The sequence below is a fragment of the Dreissena polymorpha genome, chromosome 11 (assembly GCF_020536995.1).
Source record: "Dreissena polymorpha isolate Duluth1 chromosome 11, UMN_Dpol_1.0, whole genome shotgun sequence".
Classification (NCBI taxonomy): domain Eukaryota; kingdom Metazoa; phylum Mollusca; class Bivalvia; order Myida; family Dreissenidae; genus Dreissena; species Dreissena polymorpha.
Window position 1 is genome coordinate 35,951,444 of NC_068365.1, and position 19,321 is coordinate 35,970,764.

General features: G+C 40.1%; 1 protein-coding gene across 1 annotated transcript in view; it reads right to left on the bottom strand.

The window, feature by feature from the left end:
* The window catches only part of LOC127849760 (cadherin-related tumor suppressor-like), a 29,425-nt gene extending 10,937 nt beyond the window's left edge, over nt 1-18,488 (bottom strand). The window contains exons 1-4 of the mRNA XM_052382511.1: nt 18,295-18,488; nt 5,463-5,727; nt 4,240-4,367; nt 3,335-3,403 (exon numbers count right to left, since the gene is read on the bottom strand). Coding sequence (XP_052238471.1) covers nt 3,335-3,403; nt 4,240-4,367; nt 5,463-5,727; nt 18,295-18,352 — 520 coding nt within the window. The 5' untranslated portion in view covers nt 18,353-18,488. The remainder of the gene's footprint in view (nt 1-3,334; nt 3,404-4,239; nt 4,368-5,462; nt 5,728-18,294) is intronic.
* Between the last annotated feature and the right edge of the window lie 833 nt (nt 18,489-19,321).

The window sequence follows — 19,321 nt, forward strand, 5'->3', positions numbered from 1 at the left end:
CTAAATTAAATAGATATTTCGTCTGATTTTTGATCAGGTAAGGCTTCATAATGGTCAACCGATCGATGTGGGTTTTCGAAATGTCGTATATACCTTAAGCATAGGTGCGTTGCACCTATGCTAATAAAATGGGGAAAATCGCCGATATGGCTTTTACTTGGCCTAAGTGTATTTTGCGAGACCCGGTAAATTATGCTAGTATTGATAGGTCATACCTGTTATTGTGTACGTAATAGATGGAGAAACATCTGCATCCGTGGCGTGTATTGTTAATATGACTGCACCTGAAGAATTAACAAAAATAAGCCTCGCTCTAGGAAAACGGGGTTAATGTATTTGCGTCAAGTGTCGTCCTAGATTAGTTTGTGCAGTTGAGTTCAGAATAAAGTATATATTTTCAAGACATGTTGTACATATAACAATGCCTCTTGATTTATGTGTTGCGCGTGCCAAAACAAAAAGCCGCTAAACAAAACATTCATGGATAATAATAATAACTCATTTTTTCAAAAAGAGTACATAATTAAATATTGACGTTGTTAATGAAAACACGTTTACTGTGACATAGTTTTCAATCAATCACGTATATTAACTGTACACATTTAAACGTCAATACATATATAATATTTACTTTGCGATGTTAATAACTAGCGATTTGTTTTTCCCAATTGAGAAGACATTGCACGAAAAAAGGAAATTTTTTCGTCATGAAGTCTTCACAATGGGAAATAGATGTATTTGATTTTTTTTTGCTCTCAAATACTTAAAAAATTGATAAGTAAGTGTTGTCAAGTTGTCAATATTTAATTAACTTAGATATTTTGGGAAACCTTGAATTTGGAATTTTTCGGACAGCAATTGGGAAATTTGTATTTTTTTCCCAAAGGGCAAATTACCGTTTTCCGGTACTTTTTAAAGAAGGAAAAAATCGCTGAAAACATATATAACAATCGTTTTACTTACCTAAAACATGTATGGTCACTGTAGTGGCGTTGGTATTTGTACCGTCACTGACCTCTACGGTAAGGCTATATGTGGCTGGGGTTGCTGGGTTGAGGTTGCCAGGTGTGTCAAGTTTCAGTTCTCCAGTGTCTGACGCTATGGAAAATGTTCCTGCGACATTTCCATCTGTATCATGTAATACGATAAGTTTATTCAACAGTGTTGATTACAACATGGTAACATATGTGTACGAGTAGACAGCTGCCAAACAATTTCAGACGAACCGATTTGCGAGTTAATTTCATTATTCAAGACTGTTTTATCCCTTATTAAGAATAGATGTGTTAAATTACACATAAAATGTAATTTCTCTTCAACCCTAATGCCGTGGAAATACTGGCTTTATAAAAAGCTCAATACATTTCAAGTTAATATAGCAATGCGTCATAGAAGCTTGTTTGAAAACGCTCAAACATACGGCACAGAATGAAATCGGTTGACAATTAGTTTGCGTTATTACACAAATGTATATAAAAATGTCATAAAAACAACTTAGAATGATGTGAGTCATTATGTCCGAAATCAATTTTTCGATCACTGAACTATCTTTATGTATCAAAAGCTGCTCTTTTGTATTAACCGCACACATAGACAACACAGATAAAACAATTACTCTTTTGTAAAATACACGGGTTTACTTATCTACCATTAGTATAATTCAAAACAACCACATATTATGTAATGAAAATGCCCATTCGACTTGATCGTGTTCGTAATTTGTATGAAAAATTATTACTAGATGCACAGATGCTTATTTAAAGGGAAAATCAGTGTTTTAATACATGTTTAGACGAGAGCGCCGATGGCGCTGAAAGCATAGTTGCAAGATACAGGGAAGTTGCTGCTGAAGTAAATGTTAAGGTCAAAATATACTAAATAGTTTCCTTATATGTTTTGATGTAAAAGCGACAACTTTGAGCGAAAATAAATACAACATTTTGCACATAGAGACCCCCATAACCATACCTTTTTTTGACGGGCATTCTTAGCTGAATCGATTTAAGCAATAAAAAAGATATGTCATGTTCAAACCAAAAAAGAATTCGACTCAAATCAAAATCGACTGTGTTTGCGCCTTTTTTCAGCCGTTTTCTAGTGGATTGTAACCGTTTGCAGTGCCATTTTTTATTTTAATCTCCAACTTTATCCTATTTCAGGGATTTAGTAGTGAACACCTATGCTTACCCTATCAATATCTCCAAACGATAAAACCAGGACAACAGTCTAAAGTGTATAACGTGCCTTCGAGGAAAATATGATGATTTGTTTAGAGAGTACAGCCTTCATGACTCGATTATTTAGTATATTGTAACCTTAACGATATCTGTTATCACTAGTCGCCCCCCTTGTTGTTGCTACCAAAATGTTCTATTTTTAGAAACGGGAATTCCAAAGAGTGACGAATGTGAATGGTTACAAAATGACATAACTATGAAAATAAATACGTAGAATTACATTATTTCACGCATACCATTATGCAACCATCCGTTTTCTTTTCCGACTTGATACATTTACAGCTTTCCATTTAATATTTTACAGACACAACACTCGTCCAGAATTCGCGCGAATCCATTAAATCCGATGCCACATTTAATCCGTTAGCTCTACTCGTAACGTTAATTTCTGGCTCAAAGTAAATCATTTTAACTTCAATTAACACATCTCTATTACTTTCAAATTCTACTTCATCAAATCCATAGAAAGGAAGGTCGGAATCCATGTCATAAATCAGAAAACATTCATCGTACTCCGCCATTTTTTACACATTTTCAAAGAATAAAAGTGCTTTATGCCCCACTTCCTGCTGATAATATGTTTTAATTTCTATTTATAATTAACCGATGAAATGTTACATATCCTTAAACCAGGGCCTTATGAATTCAGTTATGTAAACATTTGACCTCTCACAGAACAGTAAACAAAGGAAATAGAAATTAGGTGTGAGGTCACTATCAACAAGAACAGAATTGTTTTACGAACGAAATTTGTTTTAGTTTCTTAGAAGGTTTTTTCACGTAAAACGGTCTTAGAAAAATTCACTAAAACGGTGTCAGCAATATTCTTGGAAGAAAACGTTAGAAAATCGTTTCCAAAAAAATTATAAGAATTACCATATACTAAATTAAATAGATATTTCGTCTGATTTTTGATCAGGTAAGGCTTCATAATGGTCAACCGATCGATGTGGGTTTTCGAAATGTCGTATATACCTTAAGCATAGGTGCGTTGCACCTATGCTAATAAAATGGGGAAAATCGCCGATATGGCTTTTACTTGGCCTAAGTGTATTTTGCGAGACCCGGTAAATTATGCTAGTATTGATAGGTCATACCTGTTATTGTGTACGTAATAGATGGAGAAACATCTGCATCCGTGGCGTGTATTGTTAATATGACTGCACCTGAAGAATTAACAAAAATAAGCCTCGCTCTAGGAAAACGGGGTTAATGTATTTGCGTCAAGTGTCGTCCTAGATTAGTTTGTGCAGTTGAACATGCTTATCAGTGTCGACACTTTCCGCGTTTTTTGCTATTTTTCGTTAAAAGGAAGCTCGTTTTAGGCGGAAAGTGTCATTCCTGATTAGCCTGTGCGGAATGCGCATTCTTATACAGAGAGAACACTAAACGCACATGCATTATGTCCGTGTATTCAGGAGAGAGGCTCCAATATATTGTACGCGCCAGCTTCCGAACAACATAAGCGTTATAGTGTGCATCAAACATAAATGTATAATTCTAATAATGAAAAAGTTAGCAGCAATTTTATTCTCTTGAAGTTTTAAACAAAAAACAACAAATTCATACGTAATCAAAAAGTATTTCAAATGAACACTCAAATTGACACGGATTTTGAACTATCATTTTAATAGCATGCGCAACAGCAAACTCTCGTGGACGATTTAAAAGTACCAGCAGTAAGTAAACCGAGTCATTACAACATACAACGGCAGCTTCTCGTCGAAAATTTTAGCCGCGTGACTTGGCTTAGTGCATGTGCGTAAATTGGTATCCAATATCAGTCTTTGCAGTTCGCACAGGCTAATAAGGGACAATGCTTCTGAGTCGTCTAGATGTTCGTTAAGAGGAGACTTCCCTTCAACGATACATTCCATAAAAGCGGAAAGTGTCGCCACTGATCCTGATTAGCCTTTGCCGACTTTGCATGTTACTCTGGGATGACACTCTACGCACATGCATTTAGTCCAGTGTTTCTAGAACGAGGCCTATATTAACATACCAGCAGACGCTGTATCGTAGACAGAAGCTGAGTACGAGATGGCGGTGAACTGGGGGCTGTTGTCGTTCTGGTCCGTTAAAATCAAAGTCAGCTCAACGCTTTGTACAGTATAAGTACCATCGGTGGCACTGTTGAATGAAAGCAAAAGAAAACAATATAGAGAGAAGCATATCAATACAAAATTGAAAGTTATACATACGAACTGTAAACAAAGTCTTTTGCATAATATATACTTTTTAAAAAGTTATTTGGAATGTTGTATCTGTTCTAAGCAACGGTCAATTTGTGTTTGTTTAAAAAATAATGTTGTGGTGCATGTGTTTTTCTGCGCTGTAGCGATCATAAATCAATGGCGGATTTGCGGATGCTATGAAAATAATATTGTCTCTACATTTTTGTGGTTATATTTTATAACCTTTCTGGTGTTGCACGCTTTCTATATAAAACTTCCTTCATTAATATATAATGAGTCTAGTTCTGGGTTAACTTGACATTCATGATTAGCGAATACAATCCGCAAAGGCTAATCAGGGACGGCACGTTCCACCTAGACTGAATTTTTGTTTAGAAGAGACTTCCCTGAAATAAAAAGTCCTAAAAGCGGAAAGTATCGTCCCTGATCAGACTATGCGGATTGCACAGGCTAATCTGGGACGATACTTTACGCAAATGCCTTATAACCAGTTTTGCAAACATCGAGATTGAGACATTGATTGAGCTACGGTAATCTCAAACTGTATGATGTGTAAACTTGTCAAAATTTGTTTAAACTCTTATATGTATTGCGGTGTAATAGCTATCGTTAATTTGGTTTGTAAAGGGTTGTACACTTGAAATTAAAATATGCATACTATTGAACAAATGTTATATCAGTCGTGCAACATCGGGCTGTTTTTTGAACTGATGATGATGAATTCAAGATGGCGTTTGCCGGTTAGAATTTGGTAAGCGAGATTTAAAGACTTTGATCAAATCAAGATGGCATTTCTTTCCCTCTATCTATATATTGTCCATCGTTCAACACTAAACTCTCACAACATATTTATTTGATTAAAATTATGTCCGATGATGTAAATAATAATTTTAAACGACCAAGTTCCATACAAACTATGCTTATATTTACGGTAATCTGCTATAGTTATACACAATATATGGGCCGTTATAATTATAAAGTTTTGTTTACTGTATTCAACATTTGTTCCAACCGGTATAGTATCACATACCTAAATACAAATCTAAATGTTGGTGTAGTTTCTCGGTCGATCGTGGTCGATGCTGGAGTCATCAGATTCCATCCAATAATTGCTTTCGTTAATTGGAATGGCGGCTCTGGTGGGTTCTGGCTGTGGAATCCCACAGTAACAGTATCTCCATCAGCGTCACTTGCGGACACGCGGTATATGCTCAATGATAAGCCAATGTTTTCAAAGCATGAAGTCTGTTGGTCATTTGTCTGGGGTTTTGAGAAAACTGGAGCAGCGTTTTGAACTGTAAAATTATTAGTAATGTATAAAATACTGTGTAAGATGGACAGACAAACAGACAGACAGACAAACAAGTTAAATACTAGTAGACAGACGTTCGGACATGCGGAAAGTCGTTCGGCTAGGTAGATCGGTTGGCGGGAAGATGAGCTTACGATTGCCGACCAGGCACGCATATAGAAAGGCATACAAGCGGACAAAGAGACAGCCGACGTTAACACGGACAGACGTACATACGGAGAAGCAAATATATTTTGTTCGCTTCTATGCCTTTCTGTATGTACCGACAGTCAGACAGGTAAACAGACACACGGACGGTCGGACATTCATAAAGACGGTTAATAAAATGAAGTTTACGTTTCGAGAATTTCCATATTGACAGGAAATGGGAGTTCAGTATTCGTATTTTTTCTAAGCAAAAGGATTTCTGTGAAATCGCGCTAAATTAAATAGAACTTTATAACGTATAAATATAAGGCACATTCAAATATATATGAATACATTCATTTCTTTACTGATATGTTTGATGAATAACTGAATAATTTCTTAACTGATGTACTTTTATTTCACAATTATAGTCATTTTTTATTAATTGGCAAACACAAAACTAACATTTTAGGACCATATTATTGCAACCCTTACATATGCGTACTGCCGTCTTACAATTGAAACATATGAACTCCTACAAGATTGACATTAACGCGGGTAGAAGCCAGCACGAAGGGAGGTTCGGTCACTACAGGAGCAAGATGTACTGAACTTAAAAACTCGCTCATTATAAGGTGCTTTAAACATACTAAAATAACCTGTGTCCATTGACTGCATACTGCGCTTTGACACAATTTGTATTTTTTAAAAACAGATACTATTGTCAATGCCTTAAACAAAATATTCAACACAGAGATGGTAAGCATGTTTGAGAAAAACATGTGGCGTAGGAGTTTTCATTTATAGTGCCATTTAGCGTTGAAAACAAAGTGGTATTCATACATAATTACACTTTTTCTAAATTTATTTTGGAATTAAAGTATGATTGTTCTTATAAAAATGGGCCGTGCTCTGTGAAGGGAGTTAAATGCATGTGCCTAAAGTGCCGTCCTAGATAAGCATATGCAGTCCGCTCAGGCTAATCAGGGACGACACTTTCGGCTTTTATAATATTTTTCATTTCAAGAAAGTCTCTTCTTAGCAAAAATAACGTTTTGCGGAGTGTCGTCCCTGATAAGCCTGTGCGGACTGCACAGGACAATCTGGGATGACGCTTTACGCACTCGCATTAAACCCCTTTTTCACAGAGCACGGCTCAAATGTATACTCACAATACTCACAACATAAACATGGTTAACCATGAAACACCTACTCCATGATGTTTGTGTAAATACATGTATATTCTTCTTCATACTGCATACTGGTATTCATGAAAGGTTATTTAAGATCTGATCTGTTTTGATTTTGTTATAAGTATTATCCATTTTATAACGCTAATAAATGTTATATTATTTTACATGTTTTAATTTCTAAGAATTGCAAATGGCGTATACTTCGAAATTTATATTGTCATAGAAGCTGCTGAAAATCTAAACCAAGTAGTCAATACGAATCTCTAGAAAACCACATTAAATCGGAAACCCCTTTAAACATTTTTTTTTGAATGACATATATCATTGATATATTAACAATTACAAAGCACAGAACATTAATCAACATCTCAAATCATGTACTGTTTACGCGGTGAATTTGGTTTTATATTGATAGAAAGAGTAAGACAAAACTAAACTCGCGTACGAGTAGTGTGGGATGCAAAACCAAATTACATACCTAAAGGAAATGATTTGGTGGTCATACAATACACAAAAATATTAAATACGTTTATCAATAGTGGATAGGTGTCAAGGATAATATTTTATTTAAGCTAGCATTCTCTGTATTCATATTTAAAGTCTGGTTAAACCATGCAATAACAATCCAATCTTTGACTTGTATTTCTTTACTTTGATCACTGTCATGAGTAGCATTTTTTCCTATGATTATATGCCTAATTTCAGCTTCTTTTGTCAAATAACTATACTTCGATGTAGAATAAATGTTGATGATGTTGAAATAAAAGATGATCAATAAAATCCAAAGGAATGATGTTTCGCGTGGGTGCGTGTTTTTTGCCCAAAATGTGATGTGCGGAATAAATGATGATATTATAGAAGTGTAAACGCACACGATAATGTCATTCGACGGGTGCTGTTGAAATTATAACACTTTGCGGATTAATCCAATATATTTACCCCCTATCCATATTTCAAAGCTTGGGGGCAACATCATCAACTTAATGGACCTTAGGATTAGAATGAGACTGCCATATGTTGTCAACCATCTAGAATTGTTTTGATATAGCGTTTAAGATGAATTATGCATTACAAAAATATAAATGGACAGTCTTGTTTCGCCTCGAAAAACGCAACTAAAGATATTTACGATTCCGGGGGGTAATATATTAGTTATATGTTAACCTCATAACTATTAGCAGTTATAACACCATGTTAAACAAAACAAGTGTATAACTGGCAAAGAAAATATAATAAATCTGAACATAATAAAAAGAAACACCGCATTAGTGAACAAAAACCGCAGTTTTTGTTCATTTGACAATTTAGTTATTTAAATCAAAGACCTATAAATAATTATGTTTACCTCATTAATAATTTACATTCTGCTCTCGTTATCTCGTAGTCGGCTGGACCAAGAAAAAATATCGAGATAACGAGAGTTCGAGATATCCGATTAGGCGTTTTCATCGAAAAAAATAGACGAAAATTTGCCTTGTTTTTAACATCTTAATACCTGCTAAGTGGTCTAACTAAAGCCGTCACCATGTGGCATAATACTCTCTACTACCATATCTATTACCTGATATATACGCGTGTATACGAGGCAAGATTAAAATTGCTATTTAAATGCTTAAAATGACGTTTTAAGTGTTACAGAATTGCATGAACACATGCGATTATCATTTTTCTAAACTGTCGAGTAAACATCCGGTAATGTTGCTATTTAAAGTTATGATGCAATTGACGTCCAATCAAGACCAGGGTTTTCCATCTGAACATGCGTAAAGCACGTTCCTGAATACTGAACTGAAAATGTACATTTTGTTGTTTGAAATGCAAAGTTCAATCGATTAGATTTTCAAGTTAGCCATGATAATGACTGTTTGAGTTCAAGGATAGAACAAAATTCTGCAAATTTGCGACGGTTTAATTACGCAAAAATATAACTCAATGCATTTTGGAAAGATGCATGTAAAAACAAGAAGACTTTCGGCCTTTCGGCAGAATGTGTATTAATTGCAGTTAAAGTGACAGTTGAAGTGACAGGTCTTACTCAAGTGTTAATGGCTAAAGACATTACACACGTGTGGTCATTGATGCAATTAACGGATCAATTATGTACGGCACAGTATCGGGAGCAGTCGGGCGAAGCGGGACGGTGAAGTATCAAAGAACAAATTTCTCACCTTTGCCAACACTGGGACAGTTATTCGCACTTCGAGATAAACCACAGTAAATACATGTAAAATCGGGACTCGGGACAAATTTTTATATCGAGATATTGAATTATTCGACATAACGAAAATCGAGATATGCGATATTTATTGTAATAGATCAAGATGGAACAAAATTGGGACATTGAGCTTACTTCGACATATCGAGAAAATCGAGATATCCGATGTCGAGATAACGAGTGTAGACTGTACTTTATTATTATTTTTAATTAAAGTTTCACTTCTGTTCGGTAGCGTAAGTCTAATGCCTGTGTAAAGCGGTGTAACATTCGTGACTTATATATAAAACAAAATACACTAGATGCATTTTAATCAGGGCGGCTTAGACATGTGGAATGATAAAGGTTTATTTGAATATCGAGCTAGGGCGAATGTCGAGCCAGCTCTGACATCGAAATTCAGCAAAAGTCACGAATATCGAGCTGGAACGAATATTGAGCAAGCTCTGAAATCGACATATGACAAAATACCCGAATACCAAGCTGGGGCGAATGTTAACCCAGCTCTGATATCGACATTCGGCCAAACTCCCGAATATCGAGGTGGAGAGAATGTCAAGCCAGCTCTGACATCGACATTCGGCAAAAATCCCGAATATCAAGCTGGGACGAATGTCAAGTCAGCTCTGACATCTACATTCGACGAAAGTCCTGAATATCGAGCTGGGGCGAATGTCGAACCACCTCAGACATCGACAAATTTTTTCGGCTCTAGTCCCGAACATCGAGCTGGAGCGAATGTCGAGCAAGCTCTGACATCGCCATTCGGCACTTGTCCCGAATATGGAGCTGGTACGAATGTCGAGCCAGCTCTGACATCGACATTCGGTACTAGTCCCGAATGTCGAGCTGGGGTGATAGCTGAGCCGGCTCTAACATCGACATTCGGCAATAGTCCCAAATATCGAGCTGGGACGAATGTCGAGCCAGCTCTGACATCGACATTCGACAAAAGTCCTTAATATCGAGCCAGCTCCGATATCGTCATTCGGCAAAAGGACCGAATATCGAGCTGGGACGAATGTCGAGCCAGCTCTGATTTCGATATTCGCCAGAAGTTCCGAATATCGAGCTGGGGCGAATGTCCAGCCAGCTCTGATATCGACATTTGGCACTAGTCCCAAATATCGAGCTTGAGCGAATGTCGAGCCAGCTCTGGCATCAACATTCGGCATCAGTCTCGAATGTCGAGCTGGGAAGAATGTCGAGCCAGCTCTGACAATGACATTCGGCACTTGTCTCGAATATCGAGCTGGGGCGAATGTCGATCCAGCTCTGACATCGATATTCGGGAAAAGTCCCGATTATTGAGCTGAGGCGAATATTGAGCCAGCTCTGACATCGACATTCGGCATAAGTCCCAAATATCGAGCTGGGGCGAATGGCGAGCCAGCTCTGATATCGACATTCGGCAAAAGTCCCGAATACCGAGCTGGGGCGAATATCGAGCCAACTCTGACATCGACATTCGGCACTAGTCCCGAATATCGAGCTACGGCGAATATCGAGCCATCTTTGACATCGACATTCGGCACTTGTCCTGAATATCGAGCTGGGACGAATGTCGAGCCAGCTCTTACATCGACATTCGGCACTTGTCCCGAATATCGAGCTGGGGCGAATGTCGAGCCATATCTGAAATCGACATTCGGATAAAGTCCCGAATATCGAGCTGGGGCGAACGCTGAGCGAGCTCTGACATCGATATTCGGCACTAATCCCGATTATCGAGCTACGGCGAATATCGAGTCATCGTGACATCGACATTCCGCACTTGTCCTGAATATCGAGCTGGGGCGAATGTCGATCCAGCTCTGACATCGACATTCGGCACTTGTCACGAATATCGGTCGGGGGCGAATGTCGAGCCTGATCTGAAATCGACATTCGGATAAAGTCCCGAATATCGAGCTGGGGCGAAAGCTGAGCCAGCTCTGACATCGAGATTCGGCACTAGTCCCGAATATCGAGCTACGGCGAATATCGAGCCATCTTGACATCGACATTCCGAACGTGTCCTGAATATCGAGCTGGGGCGAATGTCGATCCAGCTCTGACATCGATATTCGGGAAAAGTCCCGATTATTGAGCTGAGGCGAATATTGAGCCAGCTCTGACATCGACATTCGGCAAATGTCCCGATTATCGAGCTGGGGCGAATATCGAGCCGGCTCTGACATCGACATTCGGAATTAGTCCCGAATATCGAGCTACGGCGAATATCAAGCCATCTTTGACATCGACATTCGGCACTTGTCCTGAATATCGAGCTGGGACGTATGTCGAGCCAGCTCTGACATCGACATTCGGCACTTGTCCCGAATATCGAGCTTGGGCGAATGTCGAGCCAGATCTGAAGTCGACATTCGGATAAAGTCCCGAATATTGAGCTGGGGCGAAAGCTGAGCCAGCTCTGATTTCGATATTCGGCACTAGTCCCGAATATCGAGCTGGGGCGAATATGAGCCATCTTACATCGACATTCCGCACTTGTCCTGAATATTGAGCTGGGTCGAATGTCGAGCCAGCTCTGACATCGACATTCGGCACTTGTCCCGAACATCGATCTGGGGCGAATGTCGAGCCAAATATGACATCGACATTCGGATAAAGTCCCGAATATCGAGCTGGGGCGGAAGCTGAGCCAGCTCTGACATCGACATTCGGCACTAGTCCCGAATATCGAGCTACGGCGAATATCGAGCCATCTTGACATCGACATTCCGAACGTGTCCTGAATATCGAGCTGGGGCGAATGTCGATCCAACTCTGATATCGATATTCGGGAAAAGTCCCGATTATTGAGCTGAGGCAAATATTGAGCCAGCTCTGACATCGACATTCGGCAAAAGTCCCGAATATCGAGCTGGGGAGAATATCAAGCCAGCTCTGACATCGACATTCGGCACTAGTCCCGAAAATCGAGCTACGGCGAATATCGAGCCATCTTTGACATCGACATTCGGCACTTGTACTGAATATCGAGCTGGGACGTATGTCGAGCCAGCTCTGACATCGACATTCGGCACTTGTCCCGAATATCGAGCTTGGGCGAATGTCGAGCCAGATATGAAATCGACATTCGGATAAAGTCCCGAATATTGAGCTGGGGCGAAAGTTGAGCCAGCTTTGACATCGATATTCGGCACTAGTTCCGAATATCGAGCTACGGCGAATATCGAGCCATCTTGACATCGACATTCGGCACTTGTCCTGAATATCGAGCTGGGGCGAATGTCGAGCCAGCTCTGACATCGACATTCGGCACTTGTCCCGAATATCGAGCTGGGGCAAATGTCGAGCCAAATCTGACATCGACATTCGAATAAAGTCCCGAATATCGAGCTGGGGCAAAAGCTGAGCCAGCTCTGACATCGACATTCGGCACTAGTCCCGAATATCGAGCTACGGCGAATATCGAGCCATCTTGACATCGACATACCGCACTTGTCCTGAATATCGAGCTGGGAGGAATGTCAATCCAGCTCTGACATCGAAATTCGGGAAAAGTCCCGATTATTGAGCTGAGGCGAATATTGAGCCAGCTCTGACATCGACATTCGGCAAAAGTCCCGAATATCGAGCTGGAGCGAATATCGAGCAAGCTCTGACATCGACATTCGGCACTAGTGTCGAATATCGAGCTACGGCGAATATCGAGCCATCTTTGACATCGACATTCGCCACTTGTCCTGAATATCGAGCAGGGACGTATGTCGAGCCAGCTCTGACATCGACATTCGGTACTTGTCTCGAATATCGAGCTGGGGCGAATGACGAGCACGATCTGAAATCGACATTCGGATAAAGTCCCGAATATTGAGCTGGGTCGAAAGCTGAACCAGCTCTGACATCGATATTCGGCATAAGTCCCTAATATCGAGCTACGGCGAATATCGAGCCATCTTGAAATCGACATTCCGCACTTGTCCTGAATATCGAGTCGGGGCGAATGTCGAGCCAGCTCTGACATCGACATTCGGCACTTGTCCCGAATATCAATCTGGGGCGAATGTCGAGCCAAATCTGACATCGACATTCGGATAAAGTCCCGAATATCGAGCTGGGGCGAAAGTTGAGCCAGCTCTGACATCGACATTCGGCACTAGTCCCGAATATCTAGCTACGGCGAATATCGAGCCATTTTGACATCGACATTCCGCACTTGTCCTGAATATCAAGCTGGGGCGAATGTCGAGCCAGCTCTGACATCGACATTTGGCACTTGTCCCGAATATCGAGCTGGGGCGAATGTCGAGCCAGATCTGACATCGACATTCGGATAAAGTCACGAATATCGAGCTTGGGTGAATGTCGAGTCAGCTCTTACATCGACATTCGGCAAAAGTCCCGATTATTGAGCTGGGCGAATATTAAGCCAGCTCTGGCATCGCCATTCGGCACTTGTCCTGAATATCGAGATAGGGCGAATGTCGTGCCAGCTCTGACAACGACATTCGGCAAAATTCCCGAATATCGAGCAGGGGCGAATATAGAGCCAGCTTTGACATCAACATTTGGCACTAGTCCCGAATATCGAGCAACGGCGAATATCGAACTAGCTCTGACATCGACATTCGGGGCAAAAGTCCCGAATATCAAGTTGTGAGAGAATATTGAGCCAGCGCTGACATCGACATTCGGCACCTGTCCCGAAATCGAGCTTTGGCGAATGTCAAGCCAGCTCTGACATCGACATTCGGCAAAAGTCCCGAATATCGAGCTGGGGCGAAAATTGAGCTATCTCTGACATCGTAATTCGGCACTAGTCCCGAATATCAAGCTGGAGCAAATATCGAGCCAGCTCTGATATCGACATTCGACACTAGTTCCGAATATCGAGCTATGACAAATGTCGAGCAAGCTCTGACATCGACATTCGGCAAAAGTCCAGAATATCGAGCTGGGGCGAATGTGTTTGATGAGCGTGCCTCTTGTATTGAATAGACCTCATCTACTTTGTTTCTACATGTATATTATAGAGAGGTAACAATAACTCCTGTAGTGCTCTTATTTTTATAAAAATGATTCTTGTTTGGCTTGTATACAAATTTATATATAAGTTCATTTTTTTTTAAGTTAACAAAATAAAATAAAGAAATATCTGCGTTAATGATACTAGTTAATACTATAAAAATATTTCCGGCATTTTTTTAACAGGCATTATCATTTTTTAACAAACAATAAATCCAAGCATCTGCCTCAGTTATAAGGTATGCCCTATAAATATCCCTTAAATTTACTTCTTCTTGTTTATGAAACCCCAAAGTTCGGTCGTTTGAGTGAGAATAAAATTTCACATGAATCTGTGCAAAGCACTTCAGGGTTGAAACTTGACCCCAAATTGCGAATCATACTTTGGGGTTCAACCCGAAAGTGCGTTGTTACATGGCCACATGCAAAAAGACTACCTGTTGCTTATGTTAACGTATTGAGATCATTGATTTTAATTACAAACTTGATTATTGTCTTTCATTACTTTCATTTGTCACACTGAAATTTAGAAAAGCAAAGCTGTGTGTGTAAATTAGTAAAGGCTCAGTTTGCCTGCGATATTTGGCCAAATTCCTTTTCATACCTAATGCACGTTAAGGAGTCGCAGCTCGACATTCACCCAGCTGGATATTCGGGACTAGTGTCGAATGTCGATGTCAGAGCTGGCTCGATATTCGCCCCAGCTTGATATTCGGAACTTTTGCCGAATGTAGATGTCAGGGCTTGCTCGATATTTACCCCAGCTCGATATTCGGGACTTTTAACGAATGTTGATAACAGGGCTGGCTCGACATTCGCCCCAGCTCGTATTCGGAACTTGCCGAATGTGCATGTCAGAGCTGCACGATATTCGTCCCAGCTCGATATTCAGGACAATTGCCGAATGTCGATGTAAGAGCTGGCTCGACATTCGCTCCAGCTCGATATTCGGGACTTGCCGAATGCCGATGTCAGAGCTGCCTCGACATTCGCCCCAGCTAGATATTCAGGACTAGTGCTGAATGTCTCGATGTCAGAGCTGGCTCAACCTTCGCCCCAGCTCGATATTCGGGACTTTTGTCGAATGTCGATGTCAGAGCTGGCTCGACTTTCGCCCCGGCTCGATATTCGGGACTTTGCCGAATGACGATGTCACAGCTGGTTTGACATTCGCCCCAGTTCGATATTCAGGAATTTTTGAGAATGTCGATGTCAAAGCTGGTTCGACATTCGCCCCAGCTCGATTCGGGACTTTTGTCGAATGTCGATTTCCTACCTGATAAATGTCAGAGCTGGCTCGACATTCACTCCAGCTCGTTATTCGGGACAAGTGCCGACTGTCGATGTCAAAGCTGGCTCATCATTCGTCCTAGCGCGATATTCGGCAATTTTGCCGAAAATATAAGTCACAGCTGGCTCGATATTCACCACAGCTCGATATTCGGGACTTTTGCAAAGTGTCGATATCATAGCTGGCTCTACATTCATCAAAGCTCGATATTCGCGACTTTTGTTGAATGTCGATGTCAGAGCTGGCTCGACATTCGTCCCAGATGGATACTCGGGACAAGTGCCGAATGTCGATGTCAGAGTTGGCTCGACATACGAACCGGCTCGATAATCGGGACTTTTGCAGAATGTATATGTCAGAGCTGGCTCGACATTCGCCCCAACTTGATATTCGTGACTTGTTTCGAATGTCGATGTCAGAGCTGGCTCGACATTCGCCCCTGCACGATATTCGGGACTTGTGCCGAATGTCGATGTCAGAGCTTGCTCGTCATTCGCCCAAGCTCAAAATTCGGGACTTGCCAAATGTAGACGTCAGAGCTGGCACGACATTCGCCCCAGCTCGACATTCGTGACTAATGCCGAATGTCGATGTCAGAGCTGGCTCGACATTCTCTCCAGCTCGAAATTCGGGATTAGTGCCGATTGTCGATGTCAGAGCTGGCTCGACATTTGCCAAAGCTCGATATTCGGGATTTCGATATCAGAGCTAGAACGACATTCGTCTCAGCTCGGTATTCAGGACAAGTACCGAATATCGATGTCAGAGCTGGCTCGACATTTTCCCCAGCTCGATATTCGGGACATTTGCCGAATGTCGATGTCACAGCTGGCTCGACATTCGCCCCAGCTCAAAATTCGAGACTTTTGCCGAATGTCAATGGCAGACCTGGCTCGACATTCGCCCCAGCTCGATATTCTGGACTTTTGTCGAATGTCGATGTCAGAGCTGGCTCGACATTCGTCCCAGCTCGATATTCAAGACTAGTTCCGAATGTCGATGTCAGAGCTCGCTCGACATTCGCTCCAGCTCGATATTGGGGACTTTTACCGAATATCGATGTCAGACGTGGTTCGACATTCGCCCCAGCTCGATATTCGAGACTTTTGCCGAATGTCGATGACAGACTTGGCTCGACATTCGCCCCAGCTCGATATTCGGGATTTTTGTCGAATGTCGATGTCAGAGCTGGCTCGACATTCGCTCCAGCTCGATATTGGGGACTTTTGCCGAATATCGATGTCAGACGTGGCTCGACATTCGCCCCAGCTCGATATTAGGGACTTTTGTCGAATGTCGATGTCAGAACTGGCTCGACATTCGTCCCAGCTCGATTGTCGGGACTTTTGCCGAATGTCGATGTCAGAGCTGGCTCGACATTCGCCCAGCTCGATATTCGGAATTTTGCCAAATGTCGATTTCAGAGCTGACTTGACATTCGTCCTAGCTCGATATTCGGGACTGTTGCCGAATGTCGATGTCAGAACTGGCTGGATATTTGCCCCAGCTCGATTATCGAATTTGGAATGTCGATTGTCGATGCCAGTGCCAACTTCACGCACCTCACAGTTGTTGAAGTAATTATAATTACTCAGTTTTCAAACGGTGTCCATGGTCATGTATTCTGTTGCATCGTGCATTATAGGGTGTCATCAAGTAAACCAAAAATAAAAAGTATAAAACAAAAACTTAAAACAGTTACAACAGATACACCAAAATTTGATGTGCAGACTTTTGATTGAATTTCCATAACTTGTTTCTCCAGAGGTAAGTCATACCGTATTTCTCGCAAAACATACATATGCATTATCGTTTCGTTTGGCGTTATGAAGAACTAGAGTTTTGTTTTTGTTGAATTGTGGTTCCAGAGTTCTTCTGACGGGGGATTTCTGTCGACATCGCATTCAACGACAACTTTGCGATCATCAATTGCATTAAAATTGTTATCCATCATTACATTTTTATCGACTCTGAACTGAGGCCTGGCAGGGGATCTGTTAACAGAATGTCTCTAAATTAGTGTGTTTGTGCTCTTAAATACAACATCTTTTTCTGTATATTCATATACATTAATTTTCTTGACACATTCATTTAAATTAATTAAAACATTTGATTTCATAATTGTTTGCTACAAATATTTGTGTACATATATGTAATGTTATGTCCTTTATTTAAATTATTTAATATTGAATTTACTCTTCATATATTTACACGTTGAGTGTTGACTTAAATTCGAGATAACCTCGTGTTGTATGAGCTGAGCATTAAAGATTCAAGCCATGATGTTCTCTACTGGCCTGATACCGCAGCGAACTTAGTGCATGTGTTTATTTTAAAAAGTCCTGATTTATTTCTGTTTTGAGCACGATTTGTTTTGGTCCGTTACGTTAAAACCACTGAAACCTTAAAGCCATCACGCGATTCAGTTGTGAACATGTAATATTTATGAAAGCACCAACCTGAACATTTCAAACATCTGTGCATGGCTCCATAACCAATTTCATGGCTGCCTCATTGAAATCGAATGTTTATTTCAACAACAAAAGAAAAACCGACGACATCATGACCAAAATGATAATGATGAATACAATCACACTCGTAATAATATCATGACTATTATCAGTTACAACATGATCAACAACAGCAACAACAACTATTTTGTATACTGTATAGTTGCTATTAAAATGAACTTAGTTCTCGGTATTATTTTAAATAAGCTAGTTGTATACTTTGAAATACATTGCTTATTACCTTTAGATTCAACACCGTAAGCCACAATCCAAAACAGAACAACCCACGCGCTTTCCATAACGTCACTTTTACCATGTATCTTACTTACGAGCCCTGCATGTTAGTATAAAATATATATTATTTCTGGAAATTATATATTCATAAAATCTTCCGTGTACGGAGAGGCGTGTGTTTCATTTAAAATGTGCAATTGTTTTAACGACTGATAACACAATATCTTACTTAAATCTATAATTGTATACACATAGACTATATATCATTGTTAAACTGGAATCCTGTGATTTCCTTGTGGTTGGCTCACGATTTTACTTTCGATACGATGGTACAGAGCACGTGCGCATCCGTGCAAAGTGCGAGAGGCTCCAGTGCGATAAGATCTAACCGGTCAAATTTGAACATGTCCGTGCCATGATTTAACTTATTTCCCACGTCTGTTCTGCATACATTTAATAGAAATTAAAATTTCTATTCAATGTATGGAAACCATGACAAAGAGGAAATTTAATTCGGAATAAACTGGTTTTGTTTACATGTTTTGTTTAAAAAAATGTACAATGATCCTTGTAAAAAGTAGTTGTCATGAAATTAATCTGATCTGCACAGCTTGTTTTGAGCATATGAAACCAAAACCTTATAAAAATGTATTATACGATATATTTCTTGTATTTATTATTTTCACTAGTTTCGTACACGTATATGCATTTCTGTACATGCATATATTAACCTTAAATCCGAGACGCTATACGTTTTAAATAATAAAAATACTTCAGGTATGTCTTAAATTAACAATCATCGAATTGTTACTGAAAATAGTTTGTAGAAATGAAGGTCACGACATAGTTGCTGTACGTTTGGCCACACATATGTTCTACGATTATAAGATTTGCAGTCGTCTTCAACATTTATAAAGGTATCGAACATTGCATGAACCCAAAAGTTAATTGCAGCAACGCCAGCATCGATAAATAAATTCAAGAAACATGCGTTATTGTCATTTCTTTATGCTTTCAGTTGCTTCTTCCTCAAT